The following is a 22,107-nucleotide window of genomic DNA, read 5'->3' on the forward strand; positions in this document are numbered from 1 at the left end:
CCCTACTCAGCAGAGTGCAGATGTCTCAGATGTGATGTCCTTACTCAGCAGAGTGCAGATATCTTAGCTGTGATGTCTCTCCTCAGCTGAGTGCAGATGTCTCAGATGTGACCTCCTTTCTCAGCAGAGTGCAGATGTCTTAAATATGATGTCCCTTCTCAGCAGAGTACAGATTTCTTAGATATGATGTCCCTTCTCAGCAGAGTACAGATATCTTAGATATGATGTCTCTCCTCAGCAGAGTGCAGATGTCTCAGATGTGACCTCCTTTCTCAGCAGAGTACAGATGTCTCAGATGTGATGATGTCCCTCTCATCAGAGTACAGATGTCTCAGATGTGATGATGTCCCTCTCAGCAGATGTCTCAGATGTGATGTCTCTCTCCTCAGTAACGTGCACATGTCTCAGATCTCACATCCATCCTCAGCAGAGTGCAGATGTATTAGATATAATGTCCAACCTTGGAAGTGCAAATGTCTCACAGTTGACGTTCCACCGCACAGTACAGATGTCTCAGATGTGACGTCTCTCCTCAGCAGAGTGCAGATTTCTTAAATATGACCTCCCACCTCAGCAGAATGCAGATGTCTTAAATATGACCTCCCTCCTCAGCAGAATGCAGATGTCTCAGCTGTAACCTCCCTCTTTAGCAGAGTGCAGATGTCTCAGCTGTAACCTCCCTCTTTAGCAGAGTGCAGATGTCTCAGCTGTAACCTCCCTCTTTAGCAGAGTGCAGATGTCTCAGCTGTAACCTCCTTCTTTAGCAGTGTGCAGATGTCTCAGATGTGATGTCTCTCCTCAGTAGCCTGCAGATGTCTTTGATGTGACGTCTCTCCTCAGCAGAATGCAGATGTCTTTGTTGTGACCTCCCTCCTCAGCAGAGTGCAGATGTCTCAGATGTAACATCTCTTCCACTTTATCCTGTCCTGTATTAATCCCATTATATTTTCCACTCTCCGCATCTGGATTCCTACTCTGTTCCAGTCCCCTCCGGCTGCCCGGCTGTGTCTTGTTATCGGAGGATGAACATAATGAGTTGGGGCTGTTTCTCCTGGAGAGCTGCAGGCGCTTTAGACAACCAGCCATGGAATAGTTTTTGGGTCAGTTTGGGAGATCTCATACGTGACAGATACTTGGACATCCTTATTCTGGCTCCTTGTCCACGATTCACTTCTCTATTTACAGCTGTCATGTCCTCCAGTCACACCCAAAGCTGTCACATCCTCCTGTCACTTCCAAAGCTGTCACATCCTCCAGTTAGATCCAAAGCTGTCACATCCACAGCTGTCACGTCCTCCAGTCACATCCACAGCTGTCAGGTTTTCCAGTCATATCCAAAGCTGCCACCTCCACAGCTGTCACATCCTCCAGTCACATCCAAAGCGGTCACGTCCTTCAGTCACATCCAAAGCTGTCACGTCATCCAGTCACATCCACAGCTGTCATGTTCTCCAGTCACATCCACAGCTGTCATGTCCTCCAGTCCCATCCACAGTTGTCACATCCTCCAGTCACATCCACAGCTGTCACGTCCTCCAGTCACATCCACAGCTGTCACGTCCTCCAGTCACATCCACAGCTGTCACGTCCTGCAGTCACATCCACAACTGTCACGTCCTCCAGTCACATCCACAGCTGTCACGTCCTCCAGTTACATCCACAGCTGTCACGTCCTCCAGTCACATCCACGGCTGTATGGGAAATGCTGCTGGTTGTCACTTGGCATCAGTCCACACCATGCTGACACACACACCCATAACAGCTCAGTGCCCATGATGTACCCTGCTATGAAGCGCTGCATCCTGGGAGATGTATTTGGACTAAACCTCCCATCATACACCACAGCAGAGCATGCTGTATATAGGCACTGACACAGCAATGAGGAGCAGTTATATGTGGAGACTAAAGTATTATCAGGCACCAGGTATATAATCTCTACCCCACCAGGGGCTGAAGTCTAGAATAATTAATAACCAATGGACATCAACTATTCAACTTCTACCCCACCAGGGGCTGATGTCTAAAGCATTGACCAACCAATGAGTACCAGTTCAGAAAAGTCTACTTCACGAGGGGCTGGAGACTAGAATAGTAAATAACCAATAAAATGTAACCTCTAACCCACCAGGGGCTGTAGTGGAAAGCACTGAATAATCAATAGACACCAGTTAAGTAAACTCTAGCTAACCAGGGGCTGAAAACTAAAATAGTAAATGATCAATGGCAGAAAACCCCAAAATCCAGGTGTGTAAACCTTGTGGCCTCATCCCCAGGAAGATCGGAGGCTGCAATCACTGCCAAAAGGGCTTCACCAAAGTCCGGAGTATAGGGTATGAATACTTTCATACCATTGTAACCTTCCAGGGGGTGAAGACTTTCTGGATACATTGTATATAGTGACTGGGGGTGAAGACTTTCCTAATGTGCTGTATACCTCCCATTACTATGGGTTCTATTACCCCAGCCGGCCCATATCACTGTGTAATAAGCGCGATATATTTGGCCGCCGCCGCGTGATACGACTCCGCACCAGACTCTGCCCAGGAGCAGCTGTTATTTCAGCAATAATTAATACAACATCATATAAGAAACAGAACGTATGGCGATGGCTTCCAACACATACAAAGTGATTCCAGCGCAGAATCCAGCGCTCTGCAAAGTAGCAGCAAATAACTATTCCAGTGTCATAAATCTGCGAGCTGTGAAAACCGCAACATTGCAGCCATAACTGTGGGGACGGGCCGGGCTGAAAAATTATTTATCGCCTCTTCAGCCGGAAAAAATGTATTTAGTATGGCCGCTGCCAGTAGCTGGGATCCATTTATAAATACAATACGAGCAGAACTAATCCTAATAAATAAAGACCAATCACTGTATAAAGGAGAAGTTCTGAAACTATATCATGGATTTTCTTTCAGTTCCTCACTGAAGATTTCTACTTGATGTCAGTGAATGGAAATACTGTTATTTACATAGCTAGTCCTGCTCTCAGCTGAGAAGTGATACAATTGTATCCAGTCTAGACAATGCTCTGTGAGCTAAACATCCTGGACTCCAGACTGATACATTGTACATAGCTAGTCCAGCTCTCAGCTGAGAAGTGATATAATTGTATCCAGTCTAGACAATGCTCTGTGAGCTAAACATCCTGGACTCCAGACTGATACATTGTACATAGCTAGTCCTGCTCTCAGCTGAGAAGTGATACAATTGTATCCAGTCTAGGCAATGCTCTGTGAGCTAAACATCCTGGACTCCAGACTGATACATTGTACATAGCTAGTCCTGCTCTCAGCTGAGAAGTGATATAATTGTATCCAGTCTAGACAATGCTCTGTGAGCTACACATCCTGGACTCCAGACTGATACATTGTACATAGCTAGTCCTGCCCTCAGCTGAGAAGTGATACAATTGTATCCAGTCTAGACAATGCTCTGTGAGCTAAACATCCTGGACTCCAGACTGATACATTGTACATAGCTAGTCCAGCTCTCAGCTGAGAAGTGATATAATTGTATCCAGTCTAGACAATGCTCTGTGAGCTAAACATCCTGGACTCCAGACTGATACATTGTACATAGCTAGTCCTGCTCTCAGCTGAGAAGTGATACAATTGTATCAAGTCTAGGCAATGCTCTGTGAGCTAAACATCCTGGACTCCAGACTGATACATTGTACATAGCTAGTCCTGCTCTCAGCTGAGAAGTGATATAATTGTATCCAGTCTAGACAATGCTCTGTGAGCTACACATCCTGGACTCCAGACTGATACATTGTACATAACTAGTCCTGCTCTCAGCTGAGAAGTGATACAATTGTATCCAGTCTAGACAATGCTCTGTGAGCTAAACATCCTGGACTCCAGACTGATACATTGTACATAGCTAGTCCTGCTCTCAGCTGAGAAGTGATACAATTGTATCCAGTCTAGACAATGCTCTGTGAGCTAAACATCCTGGACCCCAGACTGATACATTGTACATAGCTCGTCCTGCTCTCAGCTGAGAAGTGATACAATTGTTTCCAGTCTAGACAATGCTCTGTGAGCTAAACACCCTGGACTCCAGACTGATACATTGTACATAGCTAGTCCTGCTCTCAGCTGAGAAGTGATACAATTGTATCCAGTCTAGACAATGCTCTGTGAGCTAAACATCCTGGACCCCAGACTGATACATTGTACATAGCTCGTCCTGCTCTCAGCTGAGAAGTGATACAATTGTTTCCAGTCTAGACAATGCTCTGTGAGCTAAACATTCTGGACTCCGGACTGATACATTGTACACAGCTAGTTTCTCTCAGCTGATAAGTGATACAATTGTATCCAGTCTAGACAATGCTCTGTGAGCTAAATATCCTGGACTCCAGACTGATACATTCTACATAGCTAGTCCTGCTCTCAGCTGAGAAGTGATACACTTGTATCCAGTCTAGACAATGCTCTGTGAGCTAAACTTTCTGGACTCCAGAAGGATACATTCTACATAGCTAGTCCTGCTGTTTTATTTGTTTTTGTTTTGTTTTTCATAATAAAAAAAAAGTCTTAAATTTTCACAAATATGGCAAATAAAATTGGCTGACATTGCATGTTTTGTGCATGTCTCAGCTTTGCTGTATAGGCTAAGGCAGGATGAGCAGAGTCACCTTGCTTTCATTATAGAGGATAATGAGGGCATACAGCGGTGGTCTCCAAACTGTGGACCTCCAGATGTTGCAAAACTACAACTCCCAGCATGCCAGGACAGCCGATGGCTGTCCGGGCATGCTGGGATTTGTAGTTTCGCAATGGAGACCACTCGCATAGAGGATAGTGACAACTCTACTGTGTGACTGGAGGCTTGTTCTTCAACTCTCATATATTGCAGCTGCCATAAAGCGCCCACCTTCTGCTGCACCAGTATGGCGGCACTAAGGAAGGTTAGTCATTTCTCTCCTAAAGAATAAGACTAAAGATAGATTGTATGATCTGAGGAGCTGGGCCCCGATTTTAGTATGTATTCCCCGCTTCGAGGCGCAGTTCTTACCTGAAACCGCGTGCGTTCGGCAGAGTACACCTGGTAGTGGATCATGGCTTGCAGGACTTTCTTATGCCCGTCGGGCACCAGGCAGACCGCTCCCAGTATCTCCAGGACGGCGATCTTGGTTTTGATGTTCTCAGTCCGTAAACTCTGGGAGATGATGTTGATGCTCTCTGGATGCGCCAATACGTGAGCCCGTCCCTGCGAGTTGTTCATCAGAGCCTTGATACATCCTATAACGGATGTGTGTATGCGGCTCTCCAACGTGTCATAGTCCATGCTCTTCAGGAAGTTCAAGAGGCACGTCAGTCCGTCCAGCTCTATGAACCTGGTCACAAACCTGCCGGAGAGGAGAAGACAGGACAAGGGCCTTTATATAATAAAACTATAGAAAACATATTATTATATATTATTCCATTATATAGTATCATATCTTAATGTATAATGTTATGTACTATAATGCTGTATTGTGTTATATAATATTGTATACAGTGACCCCTCAACTTACAATGGCCTCAACATACAATAGTTTCAACATACAATGGTCTTTTCTGGACCATTGTAACTTGAAACCAGACTCAACATTAACTGGTGTCTAGTAGCGCTCCCTACAGTACAGGGAGGTATTACATGTTCTGTACTCTTTACCTGTGAAGGTTAGCTGCTCCTTTGGACACCAGGTGAGCGTGACTCCATGTTACTTTCTTTTAGGACATTACGTGTTCTGTACAGGACCCAGAAGAAGCTCCTCTCCTTTACATTGACCAGTGTTTCCCAAACAGGGTGCCTCCAGCTGTTGCAAAACTACAACTTCTAGCATGCCCGGACAGCCGAAGGCTGTCCGGGCATGCTGGGAGTTGTAGTTTTGCAACAGCTGGAGGCACCCTGTTTGGGAAACACTGACATAGACAGTGATTACAGCTCCCAGCAGATCTTTATTACTTTTATATGTAAGGATTTGCTTTATCTATATTAGTTATCTACTTATTTTTCTTTAATCCTCATTTTTTCCTATTTTTGGATGACATTTTGGTGGCTTCAGAAACAATGACCAGGTTTCCATAGAGTTCTGGTCTCAACATACAATGGTTTCAACATACAATGGTCGTCCCAGAACCAATTAATATTGTAACTTGAGGGACCACTGTATCATGATACGTTACATCTTGTTTATTACTTTATGAGTGAAAACCTCATTGGACGCCATCCAGAACTTATCTCCAGTTTAGACCTTTGAAGCTCATAGAACCTCTGCATTTTACACATGGAATCTGCGAGGAATTCTATGTCGCTGCTCCGCTATCGGATCATTAATAAAGACAGAATTCCTGAAAATAACCAGAACTGGACCAAGATCTGCGGAGGCCGCGATCCAAGTATTCGCTCATCTTGGTCCAAGTCCCTCATTCCTTCACAGCTCAAATAAACCAGGATACATGAAAACTTTACGACTACAATCTATTAAAAAGGTGACAAAACAGTATCACAAATGCAAAATGCTAATAAAATCATGCAGTGTCCAAATAATATGACCATTAATGTGTGGGGTTAAAGTACAAATACAATATAACTCTGTATAATACTAAAATCATAACACCATAAATTACTTAAATATTTGACCATAAAGTACCCAAATAATACTGCCATACAATATCCAAATTCTGCCATACAATATCCAAATAATACCGTCATACAATATCCAAATAATACTGCCATACAATATCCAAATAATACCGCCATACAATATCCAAATAATACCGCCATACAATATCCAAATAATACCGCCATACAATATCCAAATAATACCGCCATACAATATCCAAATAATACCGCCATACAATATCCAAATAATACCGCCATACAATATCCAAATAATACCGTCATACAATATCCAAATAATACCGCCATACAATATCCAAAAAATACTGCCATACAATATCCAAATAATACCGCCATACAATATCCAAATAATACCGCCATCCAATATCCAAATAATACTGCCATACAATATCCAAATAATACCGTCATACAATATCCAAATAATACCATCATACAATATCCAAATAATACCGTCATACAGGATCCTAATAACATCATTCTATATCCTATACTAAAGAGTCCAACTAACACCGCCACAAAGGACACAAACAATACCGCTACACAGTGCCCAAATACCACTCAATATCTTACTAAAGGGTCGAAGTAATACCACTGCAAATGACAAACAATACTGCTATACCGTACCCAAAATTATATCACTCGATTTAATACTAAAAAGTCTATGTACTACCACCACAAAGCACATAAATAAAACAGCTATACAGTACCCCCAAAAAATATCACTCAATAACGCACTAAAGAGTTCAAGTAATACCACCACAAAGGACATAAATAAAACTACTATGCAGTACTCAAATAAGATCACTAAAGAGTCCAGGAAATATCACTTCTAAAGACATCAACAATACCGCTATATAGTACCCAAATTATATCACTCAATATAAAAAGTCTATGTAATACCACCACAAAGGACATAAGATAGCCAAATAATATCACTCTATATTGCACTAAGGAGTCTAACTAATACCACATCAAAAGACATAAATAATATCGCCATACAGTTACCAAATAATCATATGCAGATGATACTAAACTCTGTAAAGCAGTAAACACTATAGAGGACAGTGCACTGTGTATAGTAGATAACACAATAGAGGACAGTGCACTGTTACAAATGGATCTGGATAGGTTGGAGATTTGGGCTGGGAAGTGGCAGATGAGGTTCAACACTGATAAATGTAAGGTAATGCACATGGGGAAGAAAAATTATGTGTTAAATGGGAGCACACTTGGGACAACTGATGTGGAAAAGGACTTAGGAGTCTTAGTTAACAGTAAATGTAGCTGTAGTGACCAGTGTCGGGCAGCTGCTGCCAAGGTAAATAAAATCATGGGGTGCATCAATAGGGAAATAGATGCCCAAGGAAATAATTCTACCACTGTACAAATCACTAGTCAGACCCCACATAGAATACTGTGTACAGTACTGGTCAGACCCCACATAGAATACTGTGTACAGTACTGGTCAGATCACACATAGAATACTGTGTACAGTACTGGTCAGACCACACATAGAATACTGTGTACAGTACTGGTCAGAGCACACATAGAATACTGTGTACAGTACTGGTCAGACCACACATAGAATACTGTGTACAGTACTGGTCAGACCACACATAGAATACTGTGTACAGTACTGGTCAGACCACACATAGAATACTGTGTACAGTACTGGTCAGACCACACATGGAATACTGTGTACAGTACTGGTCAGACCACACATAGAATAGTGGGTACAGTACTGGTCAGACCACACATAGAATACTGTGTACAGTACTGGTCAGACCACACATAGAATACTGTGTACAGTACTGGTCAGACCACACATAGAATACTGTGTACAGTACTGGTCAGACCACACATAGAATACTGTGTACAGTACTTTTCAGACCACACATGGAATACTGTGTACAGTACTTTTCAGACCACACATAGAATACTGTGTACAGTACTGGTCAGACCACACATAGAATACTGTGTACAGTTCTGGTCAGACCACACATAGAATACTGTGTACAGTACTGGTCAGACCACACATGGAATACTATGTACAGTACTGGTCAGACCACACATAAAATACTGTGTACAGTACTAGTCAGACCACACATGGAATACTGTGTACAGTACTGGTTCAGAGCACACATGGAATACTGTGTACAGTACTGGTCAGACCACACATGGAATACTGTGTACAGTACTGGTCAGACCACACATGGAATACTGTGAACAGTACTGGTCAGACCACACATGGAATACTGTGTACAGTACTGGTCAGACCATACAGGGAATACTGTGTACAGTACTGGTCAGACCACACATAGAATACTGTGTACAGTACTGGGCAGACCACACATGGAATACTGTGTACAGTACTGGTCAGACCACACATAAAATACTGTGTACAGTACTAGTCAGACCACACATGGAATACTGTGTACAGTACTGGTCAGACCACACATGGAATACTGTGTACAATACTGGTCAGACCACACATGGAATACTGTGTACAGTACTGGTCAGACCACACATAAAATACTGTGTACAGTACTAGTCAGACCACACATGGAATACTGTGTACAGTACTGGTCAGACCACACATGGAATACTGTGTACAGTACTGGTCAGACCACACATAGAATACTGTGTACAGTACTGGTCAGACCACACATGGAATACTGTGAACAGTACTGGTCAGACCACACATGGAATACTGTGTACAGTACTGGTCAGACCACACATGGAATACTGTGTACAGTACTGGTCAGACCACACATGGAATACTGTGTACAGTACTGGTCAGACCCCACATAGAAAACTGTAACTGAATACTGTAACCACTGCAAGGGACATAAATAAAACCACTATACAGTACCCAAATATTATCACTCTATACTGCCATAAAGTAACCAAAATACCACCATACATTACCCAAATGATACCGCCATACAGCATGTAAAGAAAAATACCATGAAATGTCCTAATACTGTAAAAAAATAACCCCCAATCAGCCACAGGGCCTGAACTATACCCTTATAAAAAGGAACAGCTATATGAAGCTCAAAAAGAATGCCACCATTTAGTGCTCAAGTAATACCGTCATACAGTACCCAAAGATTGGCACCATATAATTAGGAAATAACATTGTGCGAGTGAATTTCATGTCTGCTGATACCCATTATTTACAGGTTCCCACTCAGCCCCACTGACACCTGCCCCTTTGCCACAACCCCTTTTTTGAGCAGGGTAGTGATATGTAGCAGTATATAGCGGTATGTAGCCCTTCTCCTTCCCCAGGGGCCATCAGCAGGGGTGTAGCTATAGAGGATGATAGTTTGTGATTGTACATCAGCCCTAGAGCCTAAGAGGACATTAGTGCTGTCACTGATAGTGGGGGGGCCCCATCAACAATCAGGTCTCTGGCCAACAGGTCTGCACTCAGCGAGACCCCCACCACCGCACCAGGAGCCCCTCACGTCACTCTCCCTCACACGATAATGAGCCGCCGCTCCTTACACATTTATTTTGGTCTCTTTCCAAGAATAACCCACAAGTTACTTTTCCGCTTTATTTTCTAAAAATAGCTGCAGTCGCCTAAAGGTGAGGTCTATCCTCCAAAAAATGAGGACGACTCCCGGACGACTCAGCAGCATGGAAGGAAGAAAGTGGAGATACCGCAGACCCGGAAGATGAATGACTCTAGGGGGGGAGCTAGGGGGTTCAGACAGAATATCCCTTAAGCTAAGAAAAATTCTACTACCACCCCCACCCCATCATGAAAGGTTGATAAATTGGCTATAATTCCCATTACTGCTCCCATGGGGGACATCACCCAATATGGCTCCCATTACTGCTCCCATGGGGGGCATCACCCAATATGGCTCCCATTACTGCTCCCATGGGGGGCATCACCCAATATAGCTCCCATTACTGCTCCCATGGGGGACGTCACCCAATATGGCTACCATTACTGCTCCCATGGGGGACGTCACCCAATATGGCTCCCATTACTGCTCCCATGGGGGACATCACCCAATATGGCTTCCATTACTGCTCCCATGGGGGGCATCACCCAATATAGCTCCCATTACTGCTCCCATGGGGGACGTCACCCAATATGGCTCCCATTACTGCTCCCATGGGGGACGTCACCCAATATGGCTACCATTACTGCTCCCATGGGGGACGTCACCCAATATGGCTCCCATTACTGCTCCAATGGGGGACATCACCCAATATGGCTCCCATTACTGCTCCCATGGGGGACATCACCCATATTTCCTTGTGGAGAGGGGGCAGTGTTATAGAGGGATGGAAGAAACCAAGCAAAAAGTGGTCTAGGAGGCGCTGCAGCGCCTCCTAGCCCACTTTTTGCTTGGTTTCTTCCATCCCTCTATTAATTACCCACTTTGTCTGGGAGCAGGATAGGGTCGGAGTGCAGCAGCCCTATCATTGCATCTGGTATATATATTTCAGTTGAACCTGCCACTTTAACAACTCTTTAAAGGAGTACTCTGCCCCTAGACATCTTATCCCCTATCCAAAGGATAGGGGATAAGATAACTGATCGCGGGGGTCCACGGGATCTCCCTGCTGCACCCGGCGTTTATTTAGAGCATCGGGTGCAGCGCCGGAGGCTCGTGATGTCATGGCCGTGCTCCCTCATCAAGTCATGGCCACGCCCCCTCAATGCAAGTCTATGGGAGGGGGAGTGACGGCCGTCACTTGCATTGAGGGGGCATGGGCGTGAAGTCACGAGCAGGGCGTGATGCCCCATCCCATAGACTTGCATTGAGGAGGCATTGGCGTGACCGTGACATCATGAGCCTCCACCCGCGTCATCAGTCATCTGGCACGGAGCGAAGTTCGCTCCGTGCATCGGATGTCTGGGGTGCCGCAGCCAAGATCGCGGGGGTCCCCAGCGAAGGGACCCCCAAGATCAGACATCTTATGCTCTATTCTTTGGATAGGGGAAAAGATGTCTAGGGGCGGAGTACCCCTTTAAGTTCAGTATATCACTTTGGTATGGTAGAGGGTTTACACAACAATTGATATACTATACAAGGGAGCGCCCCCTGTTTAGTTTTTTTCTCTCTCCAACTCTCTCTCATCATGTTATGCAGACTTGTTTTACATCCCTCCCACATGGGTCACTGTCGTTTCAAATATGCGATTCCTACCAAAATTGGTTCCCTATTCCAGAATAAAAGCTCTGAATTACTGACCACTAGGTGTCTCGCTTCCCTGCAATAAGTTGTCCACTGTCTGTTGTTAGGGGAATTCCATCTCTAGCAGTAAAAAGGCAAAGGTAGAAAACAGAATGTGAATGCAGGTGCACACATAGAACGCAGGAAGTGAGGGTGGGGCTTAGCATGTGTTGTGTGAAGGAGAGAGCCTGAACTATGAGAATGCATTCTGAGCCTTTCTGTATCCTCCAGAGATTCCATGCTTGGTCTGACAGGTAAGTATCTCTTATCTCTGACCACTCAAAAGCTTAGGCTAGTTGTCCTTTCTGTAGCTTGTCATCATAATCAGCTGCAGTTCAGTGCTTACTGTAACCCATTCCTTATGGTGCAGCTTTTTGTTTCCTTACTGTTCATAGCACCTTGAAAAACAAGGGCATCAATCATCCTTTTCTCCATCCACAGGCCGATCCACTATAGTAGTGTATTGTATATCCTCCCCAGCATAGTGCAGCCTGTCTTTCTCCACCAGTATGACATGGTATAGCAGAGAGGAGTATGTGGTGTTGTGCTGTGATCGGAGACGTTACAGGTTTTACACTGGAGCTCCAGCCATCAGATCTGGGGATGATTGGTTTAGCAGCGCGGCGTCGCTGGAATCACGGAAAAACACTGGCAGCCGGTCACAGACAGTGGAGTCTTCTCCAGCGACCTCCCAACTGGCTCCAGGTCCGTGGATCCAAACACAACATCTTTTGTTTTCTTCCTATAAATCTAAAAATGTGGATGGAAACCATCTGGGCGCTCCTGACCGTCAGCGTTATCCTCAGGTAGGCCTCTGGGGGACGCTGGCTGCTCTCCACACTTTCCAGCAGGTTGGACATATATTGTATTTATTCAGGAAGCAGAGTTGTAATTTGTTCTTGGAAGACGCTGACACCTGCACCCCCCCCCCCCCCCCAAAGAAAAAAAGTAGTCCTGGTGACTGCATCCAGACCCTTCAATCCTTAACATCTGGAATCTTCTATTATTTGATCGGGAAATCGAGGAGAAACGTAACGTGACAGACACCTAGAGGCAATTGTTACTGTAAACCACTTCATCTCCATAGAAACAAAGCAGACCAATGCTCACCGCCTGAGATCACCGAGAGAAGTACAAGCAGTACAGGACACAGCTACACTCACTATTCTGCTGGTGGAGTCACTGTGTACATACATTACTGATCCTGAGTTATATCCTGTATTATACTCCAGAGCTGTACTCACTATTCTGCTGGTGAGGTCACTGTGTACATACATTACATTACTTATCCTGTACTGACCCTGAGTTATATACTGTATTATACTCCAGAGCTGTACTCACTATTCTGCTGGTGAGATCACTGTGTACATACATTACATTACTTATCCTGTACTGATCCTGAGTTATAACCTGTATTATACCCCAGAGCTGTACTCACTATTCTGCTGGTGAGGTCACTGTGTACATACATTACATTACTTATCCTGTACTGATCCTGAGTTATATCCTGTATTATACCCCAGAGCTACACTCACTATTCTGCTGGTGGAGTCACTGTGTACATACATTACTGATCCTGAGTTATATCCTGTATTATACTCCAGAGCTGTACTCACTATTCTGCTGGTGAGGTCACTGTGTACATACATTACATTACTTATCCTGTACTGATCCTGAGTTATATCCTGTATTATACTCCAGAGCTGTACTCACTATTCTTCTGGTGAGGTCACTGTGTACATACATTACATTACTTATCCTGTACTGATCCTGAGTTATATCCTGTATTATACTCCAGAGCTGCACTCACTATTCTGCTGGTGAGATCACTGTGTACATACATTACATTACTTACCCTGTACTGATCCTGAGTTATATCCTGTATTATAGTCCAGAGCTGTACTCACTATTCTGCTGGTGAGATCACTGTGTACATACATTACATTACTTATCCTGTACTGATCCTGAGTTATAACCTGTATTATACCCCAGAGCTGTACTCACTATTCTGCTGGTGAGGTCACTGTGTACATACATTACATTACTTATCCTGTACTGATCCTGAGTTATATCCTGTATTATACCCCAGAGCTACACTCACTATTCTGCTGGTGGAGTCACTGTGTACATACATTACTGATCCTGAGTTATATCCTGTATTATACTCCAGAGCTGTACTCACTATTCTGCTGGTGAGGTCACTGTGTACATACATTACATTACTTATCCTGTACTGATCCTGAGTTATATCCTGTATTATACTCCAGAGCTGTACTCACTATTCTTCTGGTGAGGTCACTGTGTACATACATTACATTACTTATCCTGTACTGATCCTGAGTTATATCCTGTATTATACTCCAGAGCTGTACTCACTATTCTGCTGGTGAGATCACTGTGTATATACATTACATTACTTATCCTGTACTGATCCTGAGTTATATCCTGTATTATACTCCAGAGCTGTTCTCACTATTCTGCTGGTGGGGTCACTGTGTATATACATTACATTACTTATCCTGTACTGATCCTGAGTTATATCCTGTATTATACTCCAGAGCTGTACTCACTATTCTGCTGGTGAGGTCACTGTGTACATACATTACATTACTTATCCTGTACTGATCCTGAGTTATATCCTGTATTATACTCCAGAGCTGTACTCACTATTCTGCTGGTGAGGTCACTGTGTACATACATTACATTACTTATCCTGTACTGATCCTGAGTTATATCCTGTAGATCTTTTATTAAAATTTCAAACATAACAATAAAAAATTACAAAACATAAACATACCATATCCGACAGAACATATCAATATAGCGAATCATAAAACCAAACAGCATAGCATAAAATACAACACCGGTCCACCCCACACTCATTCCTGCACACAAACAAATATATACAATATTTACAAAAGACATATTCCTATAATACCCATTATACCCATACCATACTAATAAACTATATACACTAATATACACTAATACTAAATGTGAATTTCCTGGCCCAGTTGCAATACCAAAAACCCAATACCAGTAATATACCAAAAGAATAACAACAACAACAATAATAATATATACAAAATAATAAAAACCAACACAAACAAAATAACACCACTTTTTTTTTTTTTTTTTTTTGCCCTGAGCTGGTCCCGCATCCCATGCCCCCAGTACATGTTACCAGACGTCCATGAACCAGTCCAGGATTTTCTGTATATATAAAAGTCCCATACACACCCCCTCCCCCCTTTTTAACCCACCACCCAACCTAAACTAAACCCAAACCCCAGGTGGCATCACACAATATATACAATATATACATTACATAAAATATACACAGACTAACAATATATACAATACATAAGTATACAAATAGACTACAACAATAAATACAATAACAAATACATATAACACTATAAGCCAAACAACAAACCCCTAAAGCTCAAGTTCAGTGCCTGCAAGCCCTATATTACCATAAACCAACTGCTCAAAACAAAAAGACTAATGTGCCAGCATCAGCCCACCACCAGGGGGAGACAACAGGCTAAGGCACTTTAAAGGCAGAGCCCCTCCATAGACGAGAGGCCCTGCCAGCACCCAGCCTCTCGTACTCCAGAGAACGCACCTTCACCAGGTCACCGAGAATGTTCCTAACCACCACATCCACAGGGAGGATTTTACGCTGCGTCGACACTAAACACAGTGCGTTCCACGTGTAGTACCTAACCACTGAGCTGACTAGGAATAAAGTGCACCGGTCCCAGCCTCCAAGGTTTCTGAATGCCCCATAGGCCCATTCCGCATAGGAGAGACTGGCCAGCCGAAGCCAACCAATGGAAGCGCCCACCCTGGTGTAAACCTCTGTGTTAAAGGGACAATGAAGCAGAAAATGCTCCATGCTTTCCAGCATGCCTCCACACTCTTCGCGGGGACATCCCCGGTCATCAGAGCTCCTGCACTTCAGATTGTCCCTCACACACAGTTTCCCGTGGAAACAGCGCCAAGTCAAGTCCCAAAACTTCAAGGGGATCCTGATAGAATTCAAAAGCTCTAAACCCACCTCCAGATCCCGACTTGGGCAGTCCTTGAGCGCCAATGGCCTCTGGAAATGAGAAGACAGGACCCTCTTGTCAAGGAATTTCCTCGACAGAGTCCTAATCTCCCCCATCCCCAGACCCCACCGACGAATAACCTTCAGAACCGGGGTAGCGTAAGCCGGGAGATGCCCGTGTGGTGTGCGAAGATCCTTCACTTGCCCTCCTGTCTCCCATTCCTGGAAGAAAGGCCAAAACCATCTCCTACAGGAGGATACCCACGGAGGAGCCCTCTCTGACCAGAGGTTTGCTATATTGGTCTTAAGAAAGGTATTCACTAGGAACACCACAGGGTTGACCATACACAACCCCCCTAGTCTCCTCGTACGGTAAGTAACCTCCCTCTTCACTAGGTTCAGTCTGTTCCCCCATAACATCTGGAAGAACACACTGTAGACCCGGGTCCAAAGAGGTTCTGGCAACATGCATACACTGCCCAAGTATATCAGTAAAGGGAGCAGGAATGTTTTGATCAGGTTAACCCTTTCCCGGAGGGTCAAAGACCAACCCTTCCACTGATCCACCTTCTGAGCGGCGATCTTAAGCCTGCTGTCCCAGTTTTGTTTGGGGTAATCCCCTTGGCCAAATTCGACGCCGAGAACTTTTGAAGATTCCTGGGGCTCTGGAAGGGCGTCCGGGAGATCAAAACCAGGATCTCCCCCTCCCAGCCAGAGACTCTCGCACTTATCCCGGTTGATCTTGGACCCGGATGCCTCCGAGTAGCGGTCCACCTCTGACATCACCCATTGGCCTTCCTCTTGTGAGGAGACAAACACGGTGACATCATCAGCATACGCTACCGCCCTCAGAGCCAAATCCGGCACCGCCAGGTCCATTCTCACCCCCGCCAACGGTCCACAATCAATCCTCCTAAGGAAAGGATCAATTGCAAACACGTACAGCAACGGGCTCAAAGGACAACCCTGACGGACGCCAGACCCAACCTCAAAAGAGCGGCCAATCCAACCATTCACAAGCGGGAAACTCTCTGCCCCTGCGTACAAGGTCTTAAGCCAATCAACAAACCCCCCCGGCAGGCCATATCTCAGAAGAACAGACCAGAGGTATTCATGGTTAACCCGATCAAATGCTTTTGCCTGATCCAAGGACAGCAAGTACCCCTTCCAGTGGCCAGCCCTACCCTGCTCCACAGCCTCTCGGACACTGAGCACAGCACTAAATGTACTGCGGCCCGGAACAGAGCAATGCTGAGCCCCCGAAAGGAGCCGGGGTGCAAACTCCACCAGCCGGTTAAACAGCACTTTTGCCAGAATCTTTCGGTCCACATTGAGAAGTGCTATGGGACGCCAATTCTCAATGTGGGACGGGTCTTTACCCTTTGACAGGATGATCAGCGCTGACCTCCTCATTGACCTTGGCAGAGTGCACGAGGATAGACACTCATTAAAAACCCCAGTCAAGAGGGGAACCAAAGTGTCCTTAAAGGTCTTATAGAACTCAGATGTTAAGCCATCCGGACCGGGTGACTTCTTGAGGGCAAGCCCATCAATAGCCATCCTGACTTCCTCTTCCCGGATCATCTCTGTCAAAACGTCAAGAGAGGAGTCTACTCCTGGTTCAGGGACGGTTTCAGCCAAGAAAGCTGATACCTTATCTCGATCTAGATCCTTCCTTCCCAAGAGGTGCGAGTAGAAGGATCTGACGACCTCCAGGATCCCTGATCTGGACCTTTTCAAGGATCCCGTACTATCAATCAGTCCTGAGACTATTTTACTATTCACTGACATCTTGCAGTTTCTGTAAGGGTCGGGCGAGCGGTACTTCCCGTAATCCCTCTCAAAAACCAAAGATGCGTGTCTGTCATACTGGCACTTCATCAACAAGGACTTCACTCTGGAGATATCGTCACGACTACCTCCAGTCGAGACAAGGTTCTCAAGTTTCTTCCTCAGGCCCTGGTACAAACGGTACCTGTTTAGGCTTCTGAGGCCCGAGAGCTGGCGGAAGAATCTTGCAACCCTTTCCTTGAAGATCTCCCACCACTCTGACTTACTGCTACAAAGGCCCAGCAATGGTACCTGGCTCTGAAGAAAATCCTCAAAGGACTGTCTTATCTCCGCTTCTTCCAAGAGAGACGAATTCAGCTTCCAATAGCCTCTGCCCATCCGGGGGGTCTCTGTGACATTCAGAGAAAACAAAATTAAACAGTGATCGGAGAACTCCACCTCAACAACAGACACTGCTGAAGAGACGGCCTCCTCCTTTAAAAAAAACCTATCTATCCTAGACCTACAACTACCCCTATGATAGGTGAATCTCGCGTGGCCTGGGGTGTGCCGGATGTGGACATCCACCAGGCGAGCCTCACTCGCTATGCTATTAAGGGCGACGCTATCATAAGTCAGCTTGTCTCTGGCACCTCCCCTGTCTTGGGGCCTCGTGACAGCATTAAAGTCCCCTCCAAAGACCACCTGCCGACTTGTAAAAAGATAGGGCTTGATCCTCATAAAGAGACACTTCCGGTCCCACTTAGACTGTGGGCCGTAGATGTTAATAAGGCGAAGTTCTTGTCCCTTCATGAGGACATCTAAGATCAGGCACCTCCCCATTTCTAACTCGATAACCCGTCGGCATTCTACCGCTGCGGTAAAAAGGACCGCCACTCCGCTATACGGCTCGGCCCCAAGAGACCAGTAGGAGGGCCCATTCCTCCACTCTCTTTTAGCCTTGTAGATAGATGACATATCTGTTAGCCTGGTCTCTTGCAAAAATAAAATATCAGCATTAATATGGGCAAAAAAATCATAGGCCGCAAATCGAGCCGTATCTGACTTTATGCTGGCAACATTAATAGATGCCAGAGTCAACGGAGAGGGTGCCGCCATCAAGGGTGATTGAGTTAGACAGCTTTCTTTTTCCCACCATCCTTCCCATCCACCCCACCACCCTCCTCATCAGATGATGGTTTACCCCTTTTAAGTGAAATAGATGTGTCCATTTTCCCTTTATATACATTTTCCTCGTCCCCTGACTCTGGGCCAGTCTCCCCCCCTGAAGACAAAAATTCCCCAGGGAGAGAGGACTCAGCGTCTCCTGTGAGCCCCACCGCAACATCCGGAACCTCACCCCCAGCCCCCCCCCTCCTCCGAAGAGGAAATGTCGCGGAGGGCTCGGAACCGGTTGGAGAGACCAATCAGAGGGGGGTCAGTTGTACCTTCCTTTGGCATCTGGCGGGTGGGAGAAGATCTTACATCTCTCCTTTTCTTATTCTTCCGAGTACCCCGCTTTGTTTCTGCCCATCCCCCACTGTCCTCATCCGCGCTACCACCATGGGAGGACAGTGAGGAGACGGCATCCCCCTCTTTGTGGATCTTCCCAATCTCCTCATCCAGTTCACTATCCCCCAGGGCCTCAGCAGTAAGACTGGCCACAGGGACAGGATCAGGAGTCACCCCAGTTGGTTGATGCTCCTGTGAGTCCTGAATCTCCCTGTCCCTTTGACGCTTCTCGAGACGCCTCAGTTGGGCAGGCGTCTTCTGCTTACTTTTCTTCCCTGGCCCCTGCACCCCTTCATCCCCGACAGCCATCCCCCCAGCAGAATCCACCTCACGGCTTACTCCCACCGGGGCAACAACCGCGTTGACAAAGGAACGAGGGCAGCGACTGAATGGGTGACCTAAGTCACCACACAGGTGACACCTAATCTCTGCACAAGATGTAGCGAGATGGCCTATTTCCCCACACAGAGTGCACTTCTGCACAGTGCAATTGGCACTAAAATGTGTGGGGTCACCACATCTGTGACAGAGCTTCGGCTGACCCTGGTAGAAGATCTGGATACGATCCCTTCCGAGGAAGGTCGCAGATGGTATATGGGTAACGGTGTTTCCTGAACGCCTAAGCTTGACCATAAACGTCCAGGCCCCTGACCAGATGCCATATTCATCCCTGTTCTTTTTTGGGACCTCCACCACCTCACCATACCGACCTAGCCACGTCATGATGTCAATACAAGAAAGCGATTCGTTACGGGTTAAAACGGTCACCTTCTTGACATTATTTTGGCGAGACACTGCCTGAATGGCAAAGTCTCGCCAGCCGGGCTCATTCTTTACCAACTCATAATTCGACCAGAAGAGCTCAAGCCCCTCCGGCCGAACAAAGCTGATATCGAACTCAGGGGTACCATAAGGATGTATTAAGGCATAGATGTCAGCTGCCTTAAAGCCCAACTTCAGCAGAAGCTCAACAACTTTAGATCTTGGAGGACATGTATCACTGCCTCTCCACCTCAGCCGGACCACATTCCTTCGGAGACCACCTGGCCCGGCTGTTGGGAGAGACCACACAGTATCCCCCCCTCTTTCCTCTCGGAAGGCTGAAAGACCATGTCTTTCTATCCAAAAGGATAGATCAACCTCCCTACCCTCTACATTGATTGATCTCTCCCCTCTCCTTAAGGCCCCCAGGAGACGCTGCTGCAAACTGCTCTCCCCAGAGCCAGAGGACGAGGAAGCTGCCCCCCTTCCCCCAGCGGTGACATTCGCGTAGCTGCGGACGGGTGCTGCCACCGCTGGGGGTGCAACTGGACCAGGCCCTACATTCCCACCACTAATCTGTGCCCCTTCACCACCCTCCTCCACATAATCCATACCCAAACCATTGACCCCTATTTTAGCTTATGTGCCCCCCATACCTCCACCCGTGCTACAGCCCAAACCACCATTCAAAGCCCCAGACAGATTTTTAGTAATAGATGAATTATTCCCCTCATTCACACCCTCAGTCACTCCAACATTAACCTCCACATTCATACTGGCTGGACCGGTGCGTTCTGGTGCAGATTTTGTACTATCAGCATCACTGGGTACCAGGGCTGGAGCCATCACCACAGGACAGGTCACCGGTCCCTTATACAAGGACCGGGAAGCCTGCCTAGCCTGTTTATTAGCGGCCCCAGCCCTGTTTTTACCGGTACCCTCCGCCTCATCCGTACTAGAATGTCCAGCTCCTGGGCGCCGCTGATCTGGATCAGCGGCGCCAATGCAAAACAAAAGTTTTTTTCTACTTTTGGGAGAATCTATTTTTCCCTTAGCCACCACAACTACCTCCGGCACTGAGTCACCCCCCTCTCCCACAGGGGAGCGAACTACAGCACCGGAGTCTGCCTCTATGCCCACCGCTGGGCCGCCCTCACTGTACGGCCTTGCGGCCGATGCCTTCTCTGCTCCATCCCTGCTACTGCAAACAGGCATGGAGCTCTGCGCCCTTTTAGTATCTGTACTCTCCCCGCACCTTTGCACCGAGTCCACCACAGAACACGGGCTGGGCTGGGTAACGGGGCTTGCACAATGAGCTGACCCTGCGGCCGACTCAGGGTTTACAGGGAGGGGGGTGTAGATGTAACTCACCACTTCTTGCTGCTTTGGCTTGGTCTTCTTCTTCTTACCCCCAGGTGCCTCATCTGGGAGCTCATCTCCAAACACCAGGTTCTGAGGACACACTGGGGATTCCAGCATGCGGATCTGGGCCATTAGCGCCCCTCCCTGGTAGCTGCTGTCACTGTCCTCCCCTGAGTCGGCAGGTGATACTGCTGGTTGCTGTGCAGGGGGCCCACTGTACGGGGCCTGCTGCTGTTGCCGCAGGCCACCAGGTGGATCTGCCTGTTGTTCTTCCTCCATCTCCTCCGCATCATCCACCTGGCTCTCAGGTTGCAGCCCCATCAACCTTTTATTTTTATCTTCTTCTTTCACCCTGAAGCGCTCCTCATTTTCCAATTTCTCTTTAAATGGACCACTCTTCGCCAGTAATTCTCCTCTCCTCTCCTCCAAAGCTTGTATTTCAGCCATAAGTCTCTTTATCTGCCCCTGGATCTCCGTCTTTTTCTTTTTTGGAGTAACCTTAGCCCTGGCACGGGCACAGCGCAGTTCCTCTCGGAGCCTCCTGATGGCCTTACAGGCGTCTTCATACTCACGGAGGTGACTTTTTACCCGGGAGGTATAGGTGGAAATAGACTCCCGGGTCCTCAGCACTCCCCAGCCTTCCTCACTGAGGTCGGCTTCACCTCCGTGAGCACTCTGCCTTCTTTCTGATGAACCCAGCTTTCCGCTGGTAGCACCCAGCTTTCCTGAGGTGGATCCAGCCTTGGAGCTTCTCACCTCTGTGGGGGGAGTTGGAGCAGCATTGCTGCGACTCCTGGTGGAACG

General features: G+C 46.4%; 1 protein-coding gene across 5 annotated transcripts in view; it reads right to left on the bottom strand.

Annotated features, from left to right (window-relative positions):
* Positions 1 to 22,107, bottom strand: part of DAAM2 (dishevelled associated activator of morphogenesis 2) — a 314,170-nt gene that overhangs the window by 97,380 nt on the left and 194,683 nt on the right. For all 5 annotated transcript variants that reach the window (XM_056568637.1, XM_056568633.1, XM_056568634.1 and 2 more), the window contains exon 6: positions 5,026 to 5,359. In XM_056568637.1, coding sequence (XP_056424612.1) covers positions 5,026 to 5,359 — 334 coding nt within the window. The remainder of the gene's footprint in view (positions 1 to 5,025; positions 5,360 to 22,107) is intronic.

The sequence above is a fragment of the Hyla sarda genome, chromosome 3 (assembly GCF_029499605.1).
Source record: "Hyla sarda isolate aHylSar1 chromosome 3, aHylSar1.hap1, whole genome shotgun sequence".
NCBI classification, from domain to species: domain Eukaryota; kingdom Metazoa; phylum Chordata; class Amphibia; order Anura; family Hylidae; genus Hyla; species Hyla sarda.